Source organism: Dendrobates tinctorius, unplaced genomic scaffold (assembly GCF_039654945.1).
Source record: "Dendrobates tinctorius isolate UK_male_01 unplaced genomic scaffold, ASM3965494v1 ptg000196l, whole genome shotgun sequence".
NCBI lineage: Eukaryota > Metazoa > Chordata > Amphibia > Anura > Dendrobatidae > Dendrobates > Dendrobates tinctorius.
In genome coordinates, this window is record NW_027361863.1 from 29749768 (window position 1) to 29773299 (window position 23532).

At 45.4% G+C, this 23532-nt stretch overlaps 1 protein-coding gene across 1 annotated transcript in view; it reads left to right on the forward strand.

Moving 5' to 3' along the window:
• The window catches only part of PDCD4 (programmed cell death 4), a 72759-nt gene that overhangs the window by 25466 nt on the left and 23761 nt on the right, over window positions 1–23532 (forward strand). The window contains exons 3-6 of the mRNA XM_073553102.1: window positions 9808–10086; window positions 12416–12510; window positions 13344–13457; window positions 19203–19424. Of these exons, the coding sequence (XP_073409203.1) occupies window positions 9808–10086; window positions 12416–12510; window positions 13344–13457; window positions 19203–19424 (710 nt within the window). The remainder of the gene's footprint in view (window positions 1–9807; window positions 10087–12415; window positions 12511–13343; window positions 13458–19202; window positions 19425–23532) is intronic.

Consider the following 23532-nt stretch of genomic DNA (forward strand, 5'->3'; position numbering starts at 1 on the left):
TTTTTCATTATTTACCCCACATAGAAATTTTTTGCTAGTACATAATATGGGATAGTGAATGGTGTGATAGAATACTTCAACTTGTCCTGAAAAAAATTGAGCTCTCCGACGTCAACACTGGCAAAGTTATGGGAAGAGGAGGTCACATTAAGAGCGCAAAAATGAAAATTGGCCACAGCAAAAAGGGTTTCAGCAAACTCCGACGAATGTTCTGTTTACAACAGTGACTTGACTTTGAGGCTGTGTGCCCACGTTGTTTTTTTTTAAGCGTTTTTGATGCGTTTTTCGGGGTCAATTGATGCGTTTTTCTGGGTCAAACCGCATCAAAAATGCTTGAAAGAAGCATCCCATTCATTTTAATGCATTTTGGCCTTTTTGTGCCAATGGATGCGTTTTTTACCGCTAAGGAAACACTTAGCAGTAAAAAAATGCAGCATATTCATTAATTTCCGCTTAGGTCCGCGTTTTTGGCTATTTCCTATAGTCCAAAAGACATGCGGCAAAAAACGCGCGTTTTCTGATGAGACCCGTTTCCTGAGCGTTTAAAAACACTAACGTGGGCACATTGTTGTGGATTTTTTGACTGATTGGGTAGATATACCCTTGTGCGTGCTGTGGCCTGTCCTAATTAGACAGAGTCCTATTGAGCGCTCAAAGGAAAAGAGGAAGCTACACTTGGTTAGCAACAACTCATTCCAGCAGAACTCTGCCAGTTTATTCACATTCATGGTTTTTTATCAGTTCGTACAAAGGAGTGGTTACTCATTAACATAAAGGCTGAACTTCTTATCTAATTGGTCAGTTTAAATACATGAACATATATGGGCGTCCGACCTAAGGTGACTTAAGAATCAGATGATATACTGCCCCTTGTATTCCAATGTCAGCAAGACTCCAGTATCGGCTTGGACCATCTGGCCTAAACTTCCTCTTCTGTGTGTCTGGGACAAATGTCACAAGACAATGCTATCATGAGATCACATCAGCTCCCCAGACTCTCTCATGGGGGGGCGGGAGGTCATTTCCACCAACTAGTTATAGAGTTCAAACTGTAAATATGTATCTGTGTGCATATAAGAGTATATAAGAGTACATAGGTATATAGCCTATAGCCGGCAAGTGAGATCTATATGAAATACATATATATTTCCATAACACATAGCCTAAGATTTTTTTCAGAATAAATGACAGATCCATGTTGAACATATGCCAGTTATATTGGGTTCATTAAGAAAATAACCATGACGTCAATGCGGACGGAGCAGAATGTGACCAGTGATCACAGATGGTTTGTAGATGGTCATTATGGCCAAATCATTTGTTTATTCCTAAGATTTAGTACACAAATATTTCTATCTCAAATTGCCAAGAGTTGTACGTGTGTTCAGGGGCACGGTGTGTACCTGTCCATGCCACATGTGTGTTCAGGGGTAAGGTGTGTACCTGTGCATGCCACATGTGTGTTCAGGGGTAAGGTGTGTACCTGTGCACGCTGAATGTGTGTTCAGGGGTAAAGTGTGTACCTGTGCATGCTGAATGTGTGTTCAGGGGTAAGGGGTGTACCTGTGCATGCTGAATGTGTATACCTGTGCACGCTGAATGTGTGTTCAGGGGCACGGTGTGTACCTGTGCATGCTGAATGTGTGTTCAGGGGCACGGTGTGTACCTGTCCATGCCACATGTGTGTTCAGGGGTAAGGTGTGTACCTGTGCATGCCACATGTGTGTTCAGGGGTAAGGTGTGTACCTGTGCACGCTGAATGTGTGTTCAGGGGTAAGGGGTGTACCTGTGCATGCTGAATGTGTGTTCAGGGGTAAGGTATGTACCTGTGCATGCTGAATGTGTATACCTGTGCACGCTGAATGTGTGTTCAGGGGTAAGGTGTGTACCTGTGCATGCTGAATGTGTATACCTGTGCACGCTGAATGTGTGTTCAGGGGCACGGTGTGTACCTGTGCATGCCACATGTGTGTTCAGGGGTAAGGTGTGTACCTGTGCACGCCACATGTGTGTTCAGGGGTAAGGTGTGTACCTGTGCACGCCACATGTGTGTTCAGGGGTAAGGTGTGCACCTGTGCATGCTGAATGTGTGTTCAGGGGTAAGGTGTGTACCTGTGCATGCTGAATGTGTGTACCTGTGCACGCTGAATGTGTGTTCAGGGGTAAGGTGTGCACCTGTGCATGCTGAATGTGTGTTCAGGGGTAAGGTGTGTACCTGTGCACGCTGAATGTGTGTTCAGGGGCATGGTGTGTACCTGTGCATGCCACATGTGTGTTCAGGGGTAAGGTGTGTACCTGTGCACGCCACATGTGTGTTCAGGGGTAAGGTGTGTACCTGTGCATGCTGAATGTGTGTTCAGGGGTAAGGTGTGTACCTGTGCACGCTGAATGTGTGTTCAGAGGCATGGTGTGTACCTGTGCATGCCACGTGTGTTCAGGGGCACGGTGTGTACCTGTGCATGCCACATGTGTGTTCAGGGGTAAGGTGTGTACCTGTGCACGCCACATGTGTGTTCAGGGGTAAGGTGTGTACCTGTGCATGCTGAATGTGTGTTCAGGGGTAAGGGGTGTACCTGTGCACGCTGAATGTGTTTTCAGGGGTAAGGGGTGTACCTGTGCATGCTGAATGTGTGTTCAGGGGTAAGGGGTGTACCTGTGCATGCTGAATGTGTGTTCAGGGGCACGGTGTGTACCTGTGCATGCCACATGTGTGTTCAGGGGTAAGGTGTGTACCTGTGCACGCCACGTGTGTGTTCAGGGGTAAAGTGTGTACCTGTGCATGCTGAATGTGTGTTCAGGGGTAAGGGGTGTACCTGTGCATGCTGAATGTGTTTTCAGGGGTAAGGGGTGTACCTGTGCATGCTGAATGTGTGTTCAGGGGTAAGGGGTGTACCTGTGCATGCTGAATGTGTGTTCAGGGGTAAGGTGTGTACCTGTGCACGCTGAAAGTGTGTTCAGGGGTAAGGTATGTATCTGTGTCTTTTTACACTGATTGTATGTGTTCAGAGGTACGCTTTTTGTGTTCAGCGGTATGGAGTTTGAGTTTAGGGGTACAGTGTGTACCTGTGTCTGTGCACGCTGTGTGTGTGTGCTGTGTTTGTATTCAGGGGTACGGTGTGTGTGTGCCCGCTGAATGTGTGTTCAGGGGTACTGTGTGTACCTGTGTCTGTGCATGCTTTGTGTGTTCAGGGGTACGGTGTGTAGCTGTGTCTGTGCACACTGAGTGTATGTGTGTCTTTGTGCGGGACTATGGGTGTGCGCGGTGGATGTGTCGGAGCTGTGTTTGTTCATGCAGGGGTGTTGTTTTTTCTACACTTGCTTTGATTATTCACTTTGGCTTTTACACCGGTTCCTCACCGCTCTTTCTGTGGCTGCTTTTCCAGTCCCTGCTGGTTTTGCAGCTCCTTATCTGTCTCCTTCATACCTGGCAGTTCTCCTCCTCCTCTGATGTGCGGTTTACAACTGACAAGTCTTGTCTGATTGCACAACTCCCGCAGTTTGTTCTTGACATGTAACATTGTGTAACGTTATGATTTCTCTAATCTATGTTCCTTGGAGTGTACGCTGGGAAACCTGCAGCTTGTCCACACGGCTGATTATGAGTCGTCCCCGTATCTGTAACTTGTGTTCAACTGCGATAAACTCATTGCCGAGTGTAGATTGTGGACAACACAACGACAGTAATGTGGGGGTCATCATTAGGAATAAAGAGGTATTAGTCTATAAAAATTCCACCAATGACGTAAATTTGCAAACACTCAGGACAAAAATTGTGCAAAAAGATTCATACTGCCTCCGACCATTCTATAGTCTTCTCTTCTGCAGCCGGCAATCCGAACGCTTCTTTAGTTTACTTAGGCCCGGGACGCATATAACTAGTCCTCATGTGACATCATGAGGCGCCGAGTATACAATTTCCCTATTGCTCAGAATTCACTTTCATGACATTGACTGTGCGGCGAAAATAATATTTTTTTTTTTTTTTTTTCTGCGGGTCACTATGATTATGAGGATACCACATTTTTATTTAAGGGTTATTTCCAACTTTAAAAGTCAGTACTTCTCCACACAATGGATGACGGCTTTGATAGATGGGGGTCTGACTGCAGGGAAGTCCACTGATCCCAAGGACGGGTCTCTCAAATGCCCGACCCCCTGCCCACATGGCATGAAGGACGTCTTGAATATATTAGAGGGGGCCTCGCAAGATGCTGTAGCAACTGATTGCGACCACACAAATGTGCCTAGGAGGGGGTGCTTCTTGGATTTGGCCATAGGGTAACAAAGCAAAGTGTCCTACAATGCTGCCGGCCCCTGTGAAGTGTACGTTCTCTTGTACTTGTGTTTGTAAGACATGATGCTGGGGAAGGTTTAACAATGCCTCTGTGGGCTTGGTTGTTGAAGCCCCTCCATGTTTAGATTAGGGTGTCTCCTTATCTCCCATTTATGAGTTATTGCTTATATTCACTTGATGCAGGAAAGATATAAATATTTGTACCGTGTAAGCCAGTAGATACACAAAATCTTGTGTTAACATTTTTCTAATTCTATGCCTGATGGAGAGACCTGAGTAGTCTCCAAAGCTGCAATTTGTTACCATCTTATTACTTAGCCATTTCTGCTGAAGACTTTGCCTCCTTCTTTAAGCAGAAGATTGATACGATCAGAGAAAGCTTTGACCGCAGCCCCCAATGCCCCTCTTAGCCGCTCAGCCCTGTTCTCCCAAATCCAGCTTCTCCACCATGATAGATCAGCTCTCCACCCTCCTGTCAAGATCACACCTCACCATTTGTGCGCTTGACCCGCTCCCATTCCACCTCATCCCTATCTTTGCCACAGTCTTCATCCCAACTCTAACACACCTCTTCAACCTTTCACTTTCAAATGGTGTCTTTCCCTCATCCTTCAAACATGCCTCAATCACACCCATCCTCAAAAACCCTCCCATCCTCTGTGTCTAACTATCGCCTGATATCTCTTCTCCCTTACGCCTCAAAACTACTGGAACAGCATGTATATCTTGAACTGTCCTCCCACCTCTCCTCCTGTTCCCTCTTTGACCGGTTATAGTCTAGCTTCCGACCACATCACTCAACTGAAACTGCCCTAACTAAAGTCACTAACGACCTACTAAGCGCCAAGAGCAAGCGACACTACTGTCCTCCTCCTGGACCTGTCTTCTGCCTTCGACACCGTGGACCATTCCCTCCTGCTACAGATTCTCTCATCTCTTGGCATCACAGACTTGGCCCTATCCTGGATTTCATCATACCTAACAGACCGAACATTTAGTGTCTCCCTCTCACACACCACCTCCTCACCTCGCCCCGTCTGTCGGTGTTCCTCAAGGCTCAGTCCTCGGACCCCTACTCTTCTCCATCTACACCTTCGGCCTGGGACAGCTCATAGAATCCCACGGCTTACAGTACCACCTCTACGCCGATGACACGCAGATCTACCTATCTGGACCTGACCTCACCTCCTTACTGACTGAAATCCCACAATGTCTGTCTGCTATCTCAGCCTTTTTCTCTGCTCGCTTTCTCAAACTGAACATGGACAAAACAGAATTCAGCATCTTTCCCCATCTCACTGTACCCCTCCACCAGACCTATCTATCAATGTCAATGGCTGCTCTCTTTCCCCAGTCCCGCATGCTCGGTGCCTTGGGGTGATCCTCGACTCTGCCCTCTCTTTCAAACCACATATCCAAGCCCTTGCCTCCTCGTGCCGCTTCAAACTCAAAAATATTTCCCGAATCCGCGCATTCCTCAACCATGAAACCACAAAAACACTAGTGCACGCCCTTATCCTCTCTCGCCTCGACTACTGCAACCTCCTACTCTCTGGCCTCCCCTCCAGCACTGTGGCACCACTCCAGTCAATCCTACACTCTGCTGCCCGACTAATCCACCTGTCTCCCTGCTATTTCCCAGCCTCCCCCTATGCCATGCCCTTCACTGGCTTCCTATTGCTCAGAGGCTCCAATTCAAAACCCTAACCATAACATACAAAGCCATCCACAACCTGTCTCCTCTATACATCTGTGACATGGTCTCCTGGTACCTACCCGCATGCAACCTTCGATTCTCCCAGGATCTCCTTCTCTACTCCCCCCTCATCTCTTCTTCCCACAACCGCATACAAGACTTCTCCCGTGCTTCGCCTATACTCTGGAACGCTCTGCCGCAACACATGAGACTCTCGCCAACAACGGAAACCTTCAAGAAGAACCTGAAGGCCCACCTGTTCTGACAAGCCTACAGTCTGCAGTGATCCTCGGTCTACTGAATCACCGCACAACCAGCTCTACCCTCTCCTAGTGTATCCTCACCCATCCCTGTAGACTGTGAGCCCTCGCGGGCAGGGTCCTCTCTCCTTCTGTACTTGTGCGTCCCTTGTCTTGCACATGTTTATTGTACTTGTCTATATTTCCCCTTTTCCCTGTAAAGCGCCATGGAATAAATGGCGCTATATAAATGTATAATAATAAGGTATCAATCACTGAGGACTCTCAAATCTTAATATTTTGCTCATATCTTCTGGGAATCAGAGACTGGTGAAACATTTGTGGCTTATCTGAGTTTTATGGGAAAACCTCTTCCACCACAGCTGACAATCAGCGGTGGGGTGGGGTGTAATACCGATGCCTTAGGCTACAGCTGGCACATGTAAACTTTAGTGTGTACAATTGTGGCCAAAAGTTTTGAGACCGACATTTTGATCTTTTAGTTGGATGTTTCTACTGTTACTGAAGTTACTGTCAAATCTATGAAGTTTTTGTGACTCTTTAGGCTATGTGCCCACGTAGCGTTTTAAAACGCACAGTGAAAACCGGACTCCTTCCCAGAAATCGCGCGTTTTTTTCCTCGCGATTTCACTGCGATTTTGCCGCGATTTTCTCAAGCACTTTCCAAGCGATTTGAAGCATCGCTTGGAAAGTGATTGACAGGTTGGTCACACTCGTCAAACTTAGTGTTTGACAAGTGTGACCAGCTTTTTACTATTGAGGCCACCTATGCAGCATCAGTAGTAAAAGATAAAATGTTAAAAATGATAAAAAAATAAAAAATCGGGGTATATTTACCTTCCGACGTCCCGCGCTGCATTCCCGGGCCTCAGCGTTCCCAGCGATGCCTTGCGAGACCTGTGATGACGTTGGTCTCGCGTTACTATAGCGATCTCGCAAGACCACGTCATCACAGGACCTTGCCGCAAGGCATTACTGGGAACGCTGAGGCCCGGGAATGCAGCGCGGGACGTCGGAAGGTAAATATACCCCGATATTTTTTTTTTTTTTTATTTTTTTATTTTTTATTTATTTTATTATTTTTTTTACAGGGGTATGGTACCCAGGGCCTGGAGGACAGTCTCCTCTCCTCCACACCGTGGATACCATCCGCACATGAGATGCTAAACTTTCCACATGGTGGGCATAGCCTCATGCGGGAAGTAAGCGATTCTCATGCATTCCTATGGGTGCGGAATCGCGGCAATTCTTTGCGATTTCGCACAAAAGAATGATCATGCTGCAATTTTTTCCACGATGCGTTTCCGCCACGGAAAAAAGCGCAGCATTAGCACAGCATGTGTGGAATGCCATAGGAATGCATGGGGTGCGTTCTGTACACGATTTTTAAACGTTTTCGCGCCGAAAATCGCAGCAAAAACCCTTAAAAATCGCATCGTGGGCACACAGCCTAAATATTCCCAGCGCTGCCCCTTATTTTCCAGACTCCTGCCGTTCACCCCCCACAGCTGGCTATCCGATTTTGAGCAGATTCTGACTGATGGCTGCCGCTTCTGGTCTCATCAGAGCTCGGAGTTTATCACAATTTTTGGGTTTTGTTTGGTGATTTTTGGGAATTAACCTCAGGTTCCTCAATGGGGCTAAGATCTGGGGAGTTTCCTGCCTGTGTACCCAAAATTTCAGTATTTTGTTCACCAACCATCTTGGTTGTAACGTTTGCCTTGTGACATAGTTCCCATTGTGCTGAAAACACATTGTCCATCATCACGTTGCTCCTGGATGATGGGAGAAGTTGCTCTTGGAGGATGTTTATATCACATTCTTTATTCTTAGGGTAAATTGTGAGTGAGCCCACACACAAGTGGTCTGAGGGGATTTACTATTAGCAGAGACAGGACTCACCTCCTCTTCTCCGGACAATCATTCATACATATGTTCCAAACAGTCAGAAGGGGACTTCTTCAGAGAAAATAACACTTGAAATTCTTGTTTAAGGGGCAATCTTACAAGCAGCAATGTCCCTGCCTGTAAAGCCTTGTTGATGCAAAGGAATGATGACTGCAGGGTTTTCTTTGGAATGAGCCATAAATAACAGGAGACAATAATTTTAAGCCCCAGTCCGCTTTTAAAGGCAACCAGTCTGTTCTTACAATATAATCACCATGAGACAGTGGTATCAGCTGCCTTGTCCTCGTTGACACTTTCTCCTGAGCTAGTGAGAAGGTCACTGATATGATATATATAAGTAAGTCATTTCTGGCAAGGTTGAAATTGTTTGGAAATTGGGAGTTTGTGATTAAGGTATTTTTCATGACCAGGAATGACTTCAATTTTATTCTTCATAAACAAGTTATTGTGAATGCAATGCAATTGCCACTATAAAATTTGAAGCCGCAAACTTTGTGAAACCAAGATTTGTGTCAATCTCCAAACTTTTAACCACGATTGTAGTTGCTGTTTTGGTGGACATGTGGGTGTTGAGCGACGGTGTAGAGCCAAGACGGATTCGTGTACTTTTAATTGACTCTCTTCAGCTTCTGGGTAGAGCAGCACTCGGCTGGGCGCTTCTGCTCTTTTGTTTAGGCGATCACTGAGTGATTTAACCCATGGATTCCAGCTGATCAAAACTTCTTTTGTCGTGAAAAGTTTTCAGAAAGTTACAAAAGTACGACAGAGAAATTATTCTTTAGGCAATTTTGCACTACTATTTTGTAAATAAAACAGGATTTTAACCACGTTATTTTTATTTCTTCAAACTGGTAAGCAAGTATATAAAATAACAAGAAGTTTAATATTTATTGTACCAATCCTCCCTCACTTCTCTTGCACCCACTTTCCTGGTTACGCAGCTCTTTCGATGTCTTGATATGTGGCACTGCAGCCAGTCACTGGCAAGCTGTTGACAGTAAAGGATTGGAAAGAGGAATATTATTACTTTTATTGTTTTATAGCATTGCTAGCTATTTGTAAACTCTTTCACGGGGCTGGAAACCCTTTAATTCTTCACGGTTTTCTACAAGTCGGTCATGTCATCCTTTTGCTATGAACCCTCATTGCTTACCTACCAGAGGATCTGAATCCGTCCTGATCATGTGAAGGGTTCGTTATAAGACACGGCTCTGCTATCTGGACTGTGACAGCAATGAGCCATGAGCGGTGTGTCCACCACATGACTTGTGTGGATTGTTATTGTGAAAGCAAAAAATGAAAAATTAATGCAAGCAAAGACCTGAGAATACCTGCAGAATAGATTTACTGGAAAATTATATCACTTTTCATTCTAGAACTAGTAAGCACTGCTTGCTGACGCACTAATATTTCCACCCTCAATGTGTGGTTGAGATTTTGACTTTAGGATGCTAATTTTTACTAGTATAAACCAGTAGAATTGGGAGATTTCTCTAATTTATCCGAACGTGGTGACATTACTTGTATACAGTGACTGTATGATGAATGGTAATGGTTGCACTTTGTCATCCTGGCATCTGGTCTTATATGCAGAAGTTCATTCGCTCACTTACATTATATTTAATGTTTTATCTCTTTGTCTCTCGTAGATCATGACTCTCTGTTTTACGGGGATGTAGATCAGAGTGGAACAGAGCAAATTAAGTATGAACTAAATGGAAATGGGCCAGTTTCTACAATAATTGAGGCCAGAGTTAATGCCAAAGCCAAGAGAAGACTGCGCAAAAATTCCTCCCGGGATTCTGGACGAGGAGACTCCGTCAGTGACAATGGTGAAAGCGGGCGAGGATTGACGCCTACTAGTCCAAAGACCAAGCTTATGGATAGAAAATCCAGAACTGGGAAAGGGCGTGGACTTCCAAAAAAAGGTCTGTTCAGCAGTTGAGTCTGGGCTTACTGTTTAAGGTTTTGATTTTCCGATGACCATTTCCCTATCGTATCGACGTTGTTTAATGAGTTCATCTAACTGTAATGCAATCCATGTGATGTTCCTCTTAAAGTGAACCTATTGGCAGAATTTACCCCTTTAAGCTAATAACAATTTACTGGAAACCTTTATCGGTGTAAAATTCCAATGTCTGACCATTGCTACATTCTACCCTACAACTGCATAACGCTGTGCTTGTCTTTTTCTGGCGGTCGGGCGTTTAACCTATCATTCCGTTTGTAACGGGTACATTCTCCCTGTTCTGCCAATCAATGCGGGTCCCAGAGTTTGGATCCCCACCAATTAACAAATTATCACATGTCCTTTAGCACAATCCTTTTAACTTTTTATTTTCAACTTTTTAGTGGAAAAAGTCGCATGTTCCTATAGAATATTGTACAAGACAAACCTAGAAATACCCCCCTGGGTGTTACTAGAGTTTTGTGTAGAGACACAGAAGGAAAAGTAGAATTAATGTAAGAAAAAAAAGAAAGTCGTAAATGAAAAGCAAGTGTAAACCCCCCAAAACTAAACAAACTAAAGGTGACAACGCAATACTGAATTGAAGGGTTGGGGAGGGTATTTCATCACACAATGATAAAGGGAAATTTCTAGTTTTACATTTAGAAAGCTTAAAGGGAACCTGTCAGCAGTTTTGGCCGATATAAGATACGGCCACTGACTTTCAGGGCTTATCTACAGCATTCTACAATGCTGTAAATAAGCCCCCGGTCCGACCTGAAAGATAAGAAAAATACGTTTTATTAAACTCCGGTGCCGTCCGGTCCGATGAGTGTCGCAGGTCTGACGCCTCCCATCTTCTTACGATGCCGCCCTCCTGTTGCTTCATTGCTTCCCGACATCGCGCTCCTGCGCAGGCGTGCTTACCTGCCCTGTTGAGGGTAGAGCAAAGTACTGCAGTGCGCAGGTGCTGGGAAAGGTCAGAGAGGCCCAGCGCCTGCACACTGCAGTACTTTACTCTGCCCTCAGCAGGACAGATAAGTACGCCTGCGCAGGAGTGCGATGCCGGGGAGCCCTGAAGCAAGCAGGAGGGTGGTGATTATAAGAAGATGGGAGGCGCTGGACCTGTGACACCCATCAGACCGGACCGCCCGCCGGGTGAGTATAATAATACTTTTATCTTTCGGGTCGGACCGGGGACTTATCTACAGCATTATAGAATGCTGTAGATAAGCCCTGAAAGGCAGTGGCCACAGCTTATATCGGCCAAAGCTGCTGACAGGTTCACTTTAAAAGGGGGCCTGTGCTGCCCGAACCAAAGGATCAGAAACCGACTCAGTTATTGAAGTGTGATTTACTCTGAAATGCTCCAAAATTTCAGAGAGAAGATACTTTAAGATGGCAGCTTTTCCACTGAGTGACAGGCCTTTCCCTATACTCAAGTATGGAGCGACCCGTCAGTCTCTTGGACTAGTTACCTTCATCGCATGGTCTCCGGCCACCTTCGCAAAGTGTTTTGTGACCCGTACATGGCTGCAGTAACTGAGCCTATGATTCGGCCAGAATGAATCCGCTGACAGTTTCCTCCCAAGTCAGGGCATAAATGAAGTTTTACAACTTTCTAATAAACTTTATATTTCACATCCTCACCACTGTCAAGATATTAGTTTGCCGTCAGTGAATGAGAAGACTTTTTTTTTTTTTTTTTTTATTCCATTCGGAGGCAGCAATCCTGTACGTAGCTAGTCCTATTCTCTGCTGACACAGCCGTTTCCAGTCTACATAATGCTCTGTGACATCAGCACCTCAGATCTTTCGGTGCAGGATGTTGAGCTCACAGAGCCTTGTCTACACTGGATACAATGGCATCCACTCCCCAGAGGGCAAGACTGACCTGTACACGGTTTCTGCCTATTAATGGAAACTAGTGTTCTCCTTCACTGACTGCAAACAGATATCTTGACAGTGGTGCAGAAATGAAACACAAAGTCTGAGAGAAAGTTGTAGAAACGATCAGTTTTTATGGTGATTTGAAATTATTTACATGAAACCAGAAAACCCGGCTTAGACAAATACAGCTTCTCCATGTGCGACTATAGCACACGGTACATTTGCATCGTATACAGACCTTACTGGGAATGTAAGTAGAGTGCAAAATGTTACAAAAGCCGAAGATATTGTATTCCCTACATTATACATGAAGTTAATGGAGCATGTAAATACTGTATATTGAGCTTTGGAGCTGGAGGATGCAGTCATCATGTAAATCTCAGCATTGTTCTCACTTTCCTCCTTTTATTTTTTTCAAGGAGGAGCTGGTGGTAAAGGAGTGTGGGGAACGCCTTGCCAAATTTACCATGAAGAAAAAGTTGATGTCAAGGACCCCAATTATGACGAGGATCAAGTAGGTCACTACATCCAGTTCTAGTCTGTAGACTATGCATTGCTGTGGGCACTTCTGCTAGGACAGCTACCAATCCTTAGCACCAGTATTAGTTCCCAGGTCCCTCATTCCTCCTCACCGGTGGTCCAGTATTACTGAGGGGCCCAGCATGCGCTCTTCTGCACCACGCCGACGCTCTGAGCAGTAACACAGGCAGCCCCCCATGGCTATCGGGAGCGCTGATTTGGAGGGATGATTGCAGAGAAAAGGAGACACAAAAGCGCAATAGGGTCTTATCAGTGTTACAGAGAGAGATTACACTAAGAAATTTGCTCACCTGATTAGGATGAGAGAAAGCATATAGTCTGGCGGCTGCTGCAGATCCACAGGTCCTCAACGACCAGAAGAAATCACGTATTCAGGGGAATTTGTAGTTATATTCCGCGCTGCCTGGTGGTATTTCCTGACGAAGGGGGCATGAGACCCCCGAAACGCGTAGAATAAACCACTGTGAATCTTTGACATCTATCTCCTGGAATACTTTCTTGCGGCAGCGCGGAATATAACTACAAATTCCCCTGAATACGTGATTTGGAGGGATGGACATGTTCTACATTATATGAAAGCTGTCATCACACGGACGGCCTGTTGTCCTGGGGCGAGGTCTTCTGATCACGGCATGTAACGCTGTGCGACGACATCGCTGCATACGTTGCAGATCCCACTGAAGGGTCTGTTATGTTTTCATGTTAAATAGTTCAGCAGTCACAGAGAAAAGGCAGATTCCCTGTTTTTGTTTTCACGGGCGCAGTTTGCTGATAGTGCATTTTTTTTTCTCCTGTAAATTTTTATAGGAGAGTTGTGTCTACGAGACGACTGTCCTTCCGCTGGATGAAAAGTCCTTTGAAAAGTCGGTCACGCCAATTGTGCAGGAGTATTTCCAACACGGGGACACCAATGAAGTTGCTGTAAGTGTCTCTCATTCTGTGTCTGATTATTGCCACAGAGATTACTCATGTTTTGTGACTATCATGTTTGGCCATTTCATGGTTTTGTTTCTGGGAAAGCTGGCTGATTTTTATTTTTTAGTACCCTCTAAATGTGGCTGCATTTCATAACATCACGCTCTCATCTTCCGTAGTGGCCACTTGTAGACCTGAGTAGACAATGCTTTTTAGCTGATGACTGCTCTGAGCAGCGTCGGACTGGAGCACCTTGGGCCCACCAGAGAATATCATTCTTGGGGCCCACTATGTAGCTACATAGAAATAAATACAAGACCACCAATTGTGTGGTAAGTGTATCAGGGTAGAATATAAGGTAGTACACGTCTTAATTATGTAGCAGGGGTTGGGGCAGCCCCCTCATAGAATATAATGTAGCCCACCTCATAGGGTATAATGCAGCACCCCACAAAATATAATGCAACCCCCTCATAAGGTATAACACTGTCCCCACCATAGAATATAATGTAGCACCCTCATAGGGTATAATGCAGCCCCCCTCATATAATATAATGCAGCACCAACACAGAATATAATTCAGCCCCCCATAGAGTATAATGCTGCCCCCCAGAATATAATGTAGTCCCCTGAGAGAATAATGCAGCCCCCCCATAGAGTATGATGTAGCCCCCCAGAATATAACAGTCCCCTGAAAATAATGCAGTCCCCCACAGAATATAATGCAGCCCCTCTCCACCCCCATCATTGCCTTCTCCCCCACCACCCCATCACTGCCCATTCCACCACCTCAATCATTGCCTCCTCCCCACCATCATTGTCCATTTCATCACCTCCATCATTGCCTCTCCCCACCACCATCATTGCCCATCACCTCCATCATTGCCTCCCATCACCTCCATCATTGCTCATCACCTCCATCATTGCCTCCCCCACTGCCATCATTACCCATCACCTCCATCATTGCCCATCACCACCATCATTGCCCATCACCTCCATTATTGCCTCCCTCACCAATATCATTGCCCATCACCTCCATCATTGTCTCCCCCCACTGCCATCATTGTCCAGCACCTCCATCATTGCCTCCCCCCACCAATATCATTGCCCATCACCTCCATCATTGCTTCCCCCCACCAATATCATTGTCCTTCCTCACCACCCCACTCACACACACACACAGCACCGGTCCCCATCACTCACTCACACAGCAACGCATCACACACAGCACCGCATCACTCTCACACACACACCACACCACATACACACGCAGACACACAGCTCACCTTCCCGCAGCAGCAGCACACCCCGGAAGCCTCTTTCTCTCTGGCAGCTTTCTCTCTGAGACAGCACGCTGGATAATGACGTCATCCAGCTGGGCTGTCTCAGACAGGAACCGCCCAGAAAGCCGGGATGTGCTGGAGCTGCGGGGAGGTGAGCTGTGCCGTGTGTATATGGTGCGGTGTGTGTGTGTGTGAGAGTGATGCGGTGCTGTGTGTGAGTGTGAGAGAGTGATGCCGTGCTGTGTGTGTGTGGTGTGGTGGTGGGGATGGGCTGCCCGCTATTAAAGAGGAATGGTATACACGCCTCTCTACGCCCATAGTGGCGTGGAGAAGTGTGAGTATTCATTTCGCTTTAGCAGCGGGGACAGGATCCTGTCTCCCGCTGCTGCTAGCTGGCACAGGGCGGGCCCCCTTGACTCAGAGGCCCCATAGCCACTGACTTGGGGGCCCCTCAAGCAGTGGGGGCCCTAGGCACCTGCTGGCCAGTATGCCAGCAAGTGTCGGTGCCTGGGCCCACCAGAGAATCCTCCGGTTCTCCGGTGGGCCAGTCCGAGCCTGGCTCTGAGCAGCTGAAACTAGGAGATGGCTGACCTGTTACTGCAGATGGCAGGGCAGGAGCGGTTTACCCCTGTATTTCAGTATAGTGTCACTTCAGTACGGATGGCTAAGGAGATGGATATTGCTTTTACAATGGCGTCTAACAGCCACAATGTCAGGACCGTAAATACCAGGAAGACACATAGGACGATTCTGATTTAATTAGCCTTCCACTAAGGGCTCGACTTTCGTGAGATTACAAGCCGCACTAACCTATGGGTTGTGTTTGGTGTTTATGGTGGGCATGTTGGGAGTTGTAGTTTCACAACAGCTGGATTACTGAAGGATGCTGATTTCAGTCCTAGAAGTAGGAGATGGGGAAATACTTGGATGTGAGATGTCGGCACAGACTGAATCTTTGTATCCAGCCTCTTCCCTGTTAATAATAATAATGGACACTTAGTTGCCTGGCACCTTGGTGAGAGCAGCACATTTGTGGTTCTTGTGTTATGTTATCATGGGTTACTTGAAGCCTTTACCTGGCAATCCCCTAAGAAAGCTCACATAGATAATGTTGTGTTACATGAAGGAGAGGGAAGGAAAGGCATCTTATCAGCAAGGGAACATTCCTGCTGGGGTGGGACCTTGCTCCACAGGACGACTCTTTCTCGGCACTGATTGCTGTTCTGCCAACTGTTATGTTCACATTCTGGGTGATGGCGCACAAGATTGATAAGGGGATCTGGAAATTCAGCGGAAAATCCCTTATATTTAACAATTCTTCCTGATGTGATTACAAAGCCAACATCTGCGAAGGTCACAGGTGGATTTCTCTTCTTTTCCTGACTGCTGGTATCTGTAAATGCCCCTGCAGTTGATATAGTGCCCTGTTATTAGATTGCCAGCTTTATTACTATTATTGCATTTCTTCAGTAATAGTGGTTTTTCCTGGCAAACACATAGGATGCCATCATAATGTGGACAGCAGGTGGCCACAGATGATTTATTAATAATAAGTTGGTATTGTTCACACCCGCATTTATGTGTCACATTGTATCTACTTCTGTACTTTACCACAGCACCAGAGGTTACAAGTTGCAATGCCGTCGATCCTTATTTTTAATTACAATTTAAAAAAGAAAAAAAATGGGTAAACCTGCATTTTTGTTGCATCTTTTTATATGCGTTCAAATTGACCTATTTAGCCCCTTAGTGACATTGCCTGATTGGACCTTAAAGAAGTTGTCCACTGCTTGGACAGCTTCTTCTCATACCCCTCGCTTGGCCTCGAGAAAATAATAAATCCCCAATCAGCGCTGGCGTCACTGTCCCCACCTTCAGACAAACCGAACATGAAGAGGAAGTGGGACATCAGCTGCAGCCCACTCCTCCTCTTCATGTTCAATTTGTGAGGGCGGGTACAATGACGCCAGCGCTGATGGGGTGCCGGCGTCACATGTCACACCACACGAGGACCCCAGGGAGAGTGACTGCTGAGTCCGCGGGAACGGAGAGTATAGGCTTTATTATTTTGTGGGGGCCAAACATTTTGATCAAGAAGGAGCTGTTCTAGTAGTGGACATCCCCTTTAACGATAGCCAATTTTATGTATTTATTTTCAGTTTTGCTCCTCTTTTCAGTTTGAGGCTTTGGACAAATTGTATTGTTTATTTTGTAGCGCTGTCTGGAAATTACTGTACAATGCATACAATTTTGTTTAATTTGCGAAGTAAATTTTTGTATATTTATTTTATATTTTTTTTACTTTTCACATGTCAGCCATAGTAACCTCAGTTACTGGTGAAAATAGCCCACGTGTGTAATATAAGTATTGTAATTGGCAGAGCTGATATGGGTCTACTAGGAAACGGTGAAGATACAAGAGAAAGCACACCAGGATGGAAGGCTACATGCAGGGGTTAATCACACCCCGGTCATTCATTATCCGGCCTCAGGATGTTTTATCTCAGACTGTATTTTGCATTCTTTGCCCCACTTTTATAAGGTTTACTAGAACTATAATATTGATGGCCATATCGGTGTCTGATTGCGACTTCCCGCACCCCTATCACTTGACTAATGGTCCCGTTACACTAAACGATGCACCAGCTATCCCGACAACGATACGACCTGGTCAGGATCGCTGGTACGTCGCTACATGATCGCTGGTGAGCTGCCAAACAGGCAGATCTCACCAGCGATCAGGACAAGCAAGGACGCTTGTATCCAATGTAAACAGCGGGTAACTAAGCGTCGCGCGCTTAGTTACCCGCTGTGTACCCTGGATACCAGCGTGCTCGCGCTGGGAGCTGGTATCCAGGGTAAACAGCGGGTAACTAAGCGCGCGCGGCGCTTAGTTACCTGCTGTTTACCTTGGATGCCAGCTCCCAGCATCTGCTTACAGCGCTGGGAGCTCGCTGATAGTTGGCCTCCCGCTGCCACACGCAGTGATGCATGATGGCCAGTGGGAGACCAACGATCATAAAATAGCCCAGGACATTCCTGCACAATCAGCGATACCCGGGGGGGGGGGGGGGCCGGTCGCTGATGCGTGCCACACACAGCGAGATTGCTGGCGAGATTGCTGATGCGTCACAAAATCGGTGACTCCTCAGCGATCTCGCTAGCGATCTCGCTTAGGCTACTTTCACACCAGTTTTTTGCCGTCAGGCATGATCCGGCTTTTTTTAGAAAAAACGGATCCGGCATAAATTTTGGCGAACTGTAGAAACGGATCCGTTTTTTTGCTGGATCCGTCTCTGTTCCTGGAGGCTGGCCAATTGGATCTGAGCATGCGCAGACTTAAAAAAACCGGATCCGGTGGCTGGATCCGTCTTTTTCTGGATCCGGCGCCCATAGACTTTCATTGTAGCAAAAAGCTGGAAGCGCCGGATCCGGCGCTTCCGGCTTTTTCGCCGGAGACAAAAAACGTTACAGTAGCCGTTTTTTCCAGACGCCGGAATGAGACAAGTTGCCGGATCCGGCAAAAAACGGATGAAACGCAATGCCATCCGGCACGATCCGGCGCTAATGCAAGTCAATGGGGAAAAACCGGATCCGGCATTGCATTTTGCCGGATCCGTTTTTTCCAAAAAAAGCCGGATCGCGCCTGAAGGCAAAAAACTGATGTGTGAAAAAGGCCTTAGTGTGAAGTACCCCTTGTTGTGTACTGGTCACAGATTGTAGCTGTACCTGGTGCTGCTCTTTAGTGGTGCGGAGCTTTACTGACCACCTGAAATAGTACAGTCAGTTGATTGGTGGAGGTGCAGGGAGTTGGATCACCAGGGATTTGATATTGATTGTTCTAACCACAGGTCAAGAATATTATAGTCCCAGAAAACCTTTGAGAGAGATTATGCCTTGTTTTCAAGTTCTTATTTATGGGAACACTTTTCAATCACTGGGGGGCCGACTGTTTGGACCCTTTCTCTCCACTGATCCCAAGTACGATGTTCAGAAGAGAATGGAGCAGAGGTCGGGCATGTGCATGTACCTGGCATTAACTCTATACAGGATGGCTAGAGGAAGTCATGTACTTTGCCATCTACGTGTGTCTCATGGGAAGATTGGAGCGGAGCGGAGGTGAGCATGCCAGACCTCTGCTCTATTCAGTCGGGGGTCCTTAAAGCCTGGTTTTTGGGATCGGTGGGATGACTTGGCATTCTCAGCCTAGTGAACGGGACGTTATCTATGGATGGGAAATAAACCTTTTACTTCTAGGGATGATTTCTTTTTATGGTATGTAATTCTCCAGCATCAGCTCTTGCAGACTCTAGAGTTAATATAATTCACAAGCTCTATGTATGTGAGGTGTCACGGCCTTAGGTACATGATTGGGTATTTAATTTCATTGTAGCTATCTACGATCCACCATTATAGCTTATTTTATAATTTTTTTTCTTCAATAATCTTGATCACTTATTGCTTGCAGGAAATGTTGAAGGATTTAAATCTGGGAGAGATGAAGTGCGGCCTTCCGATGTTAGCTGTATCTATTGCACTGGAAGGGAAAGCCAGCCACCGGGAGCTGACATCAAAGCTGCTGCACGATCTGTGCGGGACCGTGCTCAGCACTCGAGATGTGGAAGTCTCTTTTGACAAATTGTTGGGAGAGATGCCTGAACTTGTCCTGGACACACCTAGAGCACCCCAGGTCTGTGTACACACTGCATGTCTTTCTGGAGAGAATAAAGGGATCCATGCTTTGTTCCACAAGATGGCAGGTCTTTACGCTTAGCAAGTTGTCAAATCACTGACAAATAATTGTTGGTTTAAAGTATCTGATTGACATTAGTCCAAGCATAGTACGGAGACATCACTTTAATGTGTGATTGTCAGAGGGGCAACATCTCAGTGATTTTTATGTATATGCCAACAAAGATGTGGCAGCATCCTGCAGACATCGAGATAAAGCAAGATGTGAACAAACGTAATATAGCCTTTATATTGTGTTCCTGCTGTATGTGTTATACGTGAGGTTTTGGGTCCCTGTACTAAACTGTATAAATGTACAGTGGAGATTGACCTCTCTCTCTCAGGCCTAAGGCTCATTCAGATGTCCGTGCAAATTTGTCCAAGATCAGACCACAATGCACGTACTGACCGTGATTCTCCTGATCTGAGCATGACCGTCTTATAGAAATGAACTTGTCACGCTTTGGTTGGAAGAGCCGCAGCCAGTCTGTGCATTGCGGTCTGATCTTGAATCGATGTGCACGGACGTCTGAAGGCGCCCTTAGACTGAAAAATTAACTTGGGACAGGTGGGAACCGGGTGGGAGGAGTGCACGATAACGAGGGACACGGTGCAACAGTAGCTTCTCCCCACATTGATCTTTCATGTAGGTGAATGTATGGCACCCCTGTGGTTTATAGTTTGCACAAGTAGGATACCACTCCCTATAAATATACTCACACTTGGCGAGCGAAAGTGTATAATTATTAGCAATGAATAAAGAGTGACATTTCAGTCAAATTCTCAGACTTATCTCAAACCAAAGGATTGCACTGTGTTGCAGGGAAGATATGAGTCCACATGGTCAGGTTGGAAAACTCTGGGAGCAGAGCGTTTTGTGGGGAAATTATAACAGGGAGTATACAGAAATTGGTTTAAATAGTAGTTTCTGTAACTTACTAATATAATGCCCTTAGGCTAGGTTCCTTTACCATCCGGTATCTGATACATCCCGGGGCTCAGCAGCTTCACTGTCAGCCCTGTTCTTGGCACAAATACACGTTTCTTGTGTTTCTCTTGATCCATAGTTGTGTGTGAAAGGAGCTGGCAGACTGCTTATTTCTGTACCTAAGCAAGCCCCTTTATGTCCCTGCATCGAACGTTTTTGGTTGCCACCGATTTTGTTTACTTCCCTACAGCCGTGCCCTCCCTCACAGTCACCCCCTGTAATTATAGTGGCTTGGGAAAGTATTCACCCCTTGGCATTTTCGTGTTTTACTACCTCAGAATCTGAAATTTCACTGTGGTTTTTTTTTTTTAGAGTTTTTATTAATTCGTGTAAAGAATATGTCTACAACTGTGAACATTTGGTTTTATTATTATTGTGAAGAAAACAAGAAATAGGCCACAATTACTGGAAATTTCAGTGTACATAAATATGATGGTTTCCTCTGGTGAACAGCAATCTTCAAGTTCGACCACAGATTCTCCATTGGATTAACGTTTGGACTTTGACTAGGCCACTCCAGAACATTTACACTAGTGATGAGTGAACGTGCTTGATAACGTGTTATCCAAGTATCTTGGGCATGCTCGGATAATATGTTTGAGTCCCTGCGGCTGCATGATTCACGGCTGTTAGACAGCAGAAACACGTGCGAGGATTGCCTGCTTGTTTGTTGTAGCCGCAGGGACTTGAACATATGATACAATCACACCCAAGATACTCCGATAACACCCGAGCATGCTCAGATAAGACATTATGCCAGCACGTTCGCTCATCACTAATTTACATGTTTCCCCTTCAACTACTCGAGTGTTGCTTTAGGAGTATGCTTTGGGTCATTGTCTTGTTGGAAAGTGAACCTCCTTCCCAGTCTCAAATCGCTGACAGACTGAAGCAAGTTTTTCTCAAGAATATCCCAGTATTTCGCACCATCCAGCTTCCCCTCGACTCAGACAATTTTCCCTGTCTCTGCTTCCGAAAAACATCCCCACAGCATGATGCTGCCACCGCCATGTTTCACTGTGGGAATGGTGTTTTTGGGGTGATGAGCTGTCTTGGTTTGGCAACAGACATAGCATTTACATTGGTGGCCATGAAGTTCAGTCTTGGTCTCATCTGACCACCTTCCTCCATACATTTGGGGAGACTACAACATGTCTTTTGGCAAACTTAAAACGAGCCTTACAATTTTTGTGTGTAAGTTAATGCTTTTTTTCTGCCCACTCTTCCATAAAGACCACCTCTATGGAGTGTACGGTTTATTGTGGTTGTATGGACAGTCTGCTTGGGAACTCTGTTGTTGTTTGGAGATCTCCCTGGTCTTCATGGTGTTGTTTTGGAGACCTCCTTGGTCCTTATGGTGTTTGGATAGTGGTGCCTCTTGTTAATGATACAAAACCTACAAAAAACAAAATGAAAAAAAACCCTGCTATAATTAAATAAGTAAAAAGCAAAAGTGCATTTAAATCATACAGAGTTCTTAGTAATACTGTATTTGATCAAACATAGCATAAAAGCCGTCCCACCATCGACAAGGTGACTCTGTGGTCGGGGCGGTCCTACACTGTCTAATATTAAAAACCTTAATCTGTGTCAAAGTTGACGTCTGTGTGAATAAGGGCAGACAAGGACCGGGTCCCAACCACTGGACACCAGTCAGGGGAAGCCTTTAAATACAATTTCCAGCTCAGGAGAGCTGACTGGTGTCCAGTGGTTGGGACCCGGTCCTTGTCTGCCCTTATTCACACAGACGTCAACTTTGACACATGATAAGGTTATTAACCCCTTCACCCCCAAGGGTGGTTTGCACGTTCATGACCGGGCCAATTTTTACAATTCTGACCACTGTACCTTTATGAGGTCATAACTCTCGAACGCTTCCATGGATCCCGGTGATTCTGACATTGTTTTCTCGTGACATATTGTACTTCATGTTAGTGGTAAAATTTCATTCAAATAACTTGCGTTTATTTGTGAGAAAAACGGAAATTTGGCGAAAATTTTGAAAATTTCGCAATTTTCCAACTTTGAATTTTTATGCCCTTAAATCACAGAGATAAGGCACACAAAAAACTTGATAACTAACATTTCCCACATGTTTACTTTACATCAGCACAATTTTGGAACCAAAATTTTTTTTTGTTAGGAAGTTATAAGGGTTAAAAGTTGACCAGCGATTTCTCATTTTTACAACACCATTTTATTTTTAGGACCACATCACATTTGAAGCCACTTTGAGGGGTCTATATGATAGAAAATACACAAAAGTGACACCATTCTAAAAACTGCACCCCTTAAGGTGCTCAAAACCACATTCAAGAAGTTTATTAACCCTTTAGGTGCGTCACAGGAATTTTTTTGAATATTTAAAAAAAAATGAACATCTAAATTTTTTTCATAAAAAAAATACTTCAGGTTCAATTTTTTTTATTTTACCAAGGGTAACAGGAGAAATTGAACTGCAAAAGTTATTGTGCAATTTGTCCTGAGTACGCAGATACCTGATATGTGGGGGGGAACGACTGTTTCGGCGCATGGCAGAGCTCAGAATGGAAGGAGCGCCGTTTGACTTTTTCAATGCAAAATTGGCTGGAATTCAGATTGGACGCCATGTCACGTTTGGAGAGTCCCTGATGTACCTAAACAGTGGAAACCCCCTACAAGTGACCCCATTTTGGAAACTAGACCCCCCAAGGAACTTATCTAGATATGTGGTGAGAACTTTGAACCCCCATGGGCTTCACAGAAGTTTATAACATAAAGCCATACAATTAAAAAATCATATTTTTTCAACAAAAATGATCTTTTCACCCTCAATTCTTATTTTTCCAAGGGTAACAGGACCCTAAAAGTTATTGTGCAATTTGTCCTGAGTACGCTGATACCCCACATGTGGGGGTAAACCACTATTTGGGCGCATGGCAGAGCTCGGAAGGGAAGCAGCGCCATTTGACGTTTTTGGCTGGAATTGAGATCGGACACCATGTCGCGTTTGGAAAACCCCTGATGTACCAAAACAGTGGAAACCCCCCACAAATGACACTATTTTGGAAACTAGACACCCTAAGGAACTTATCTAGAT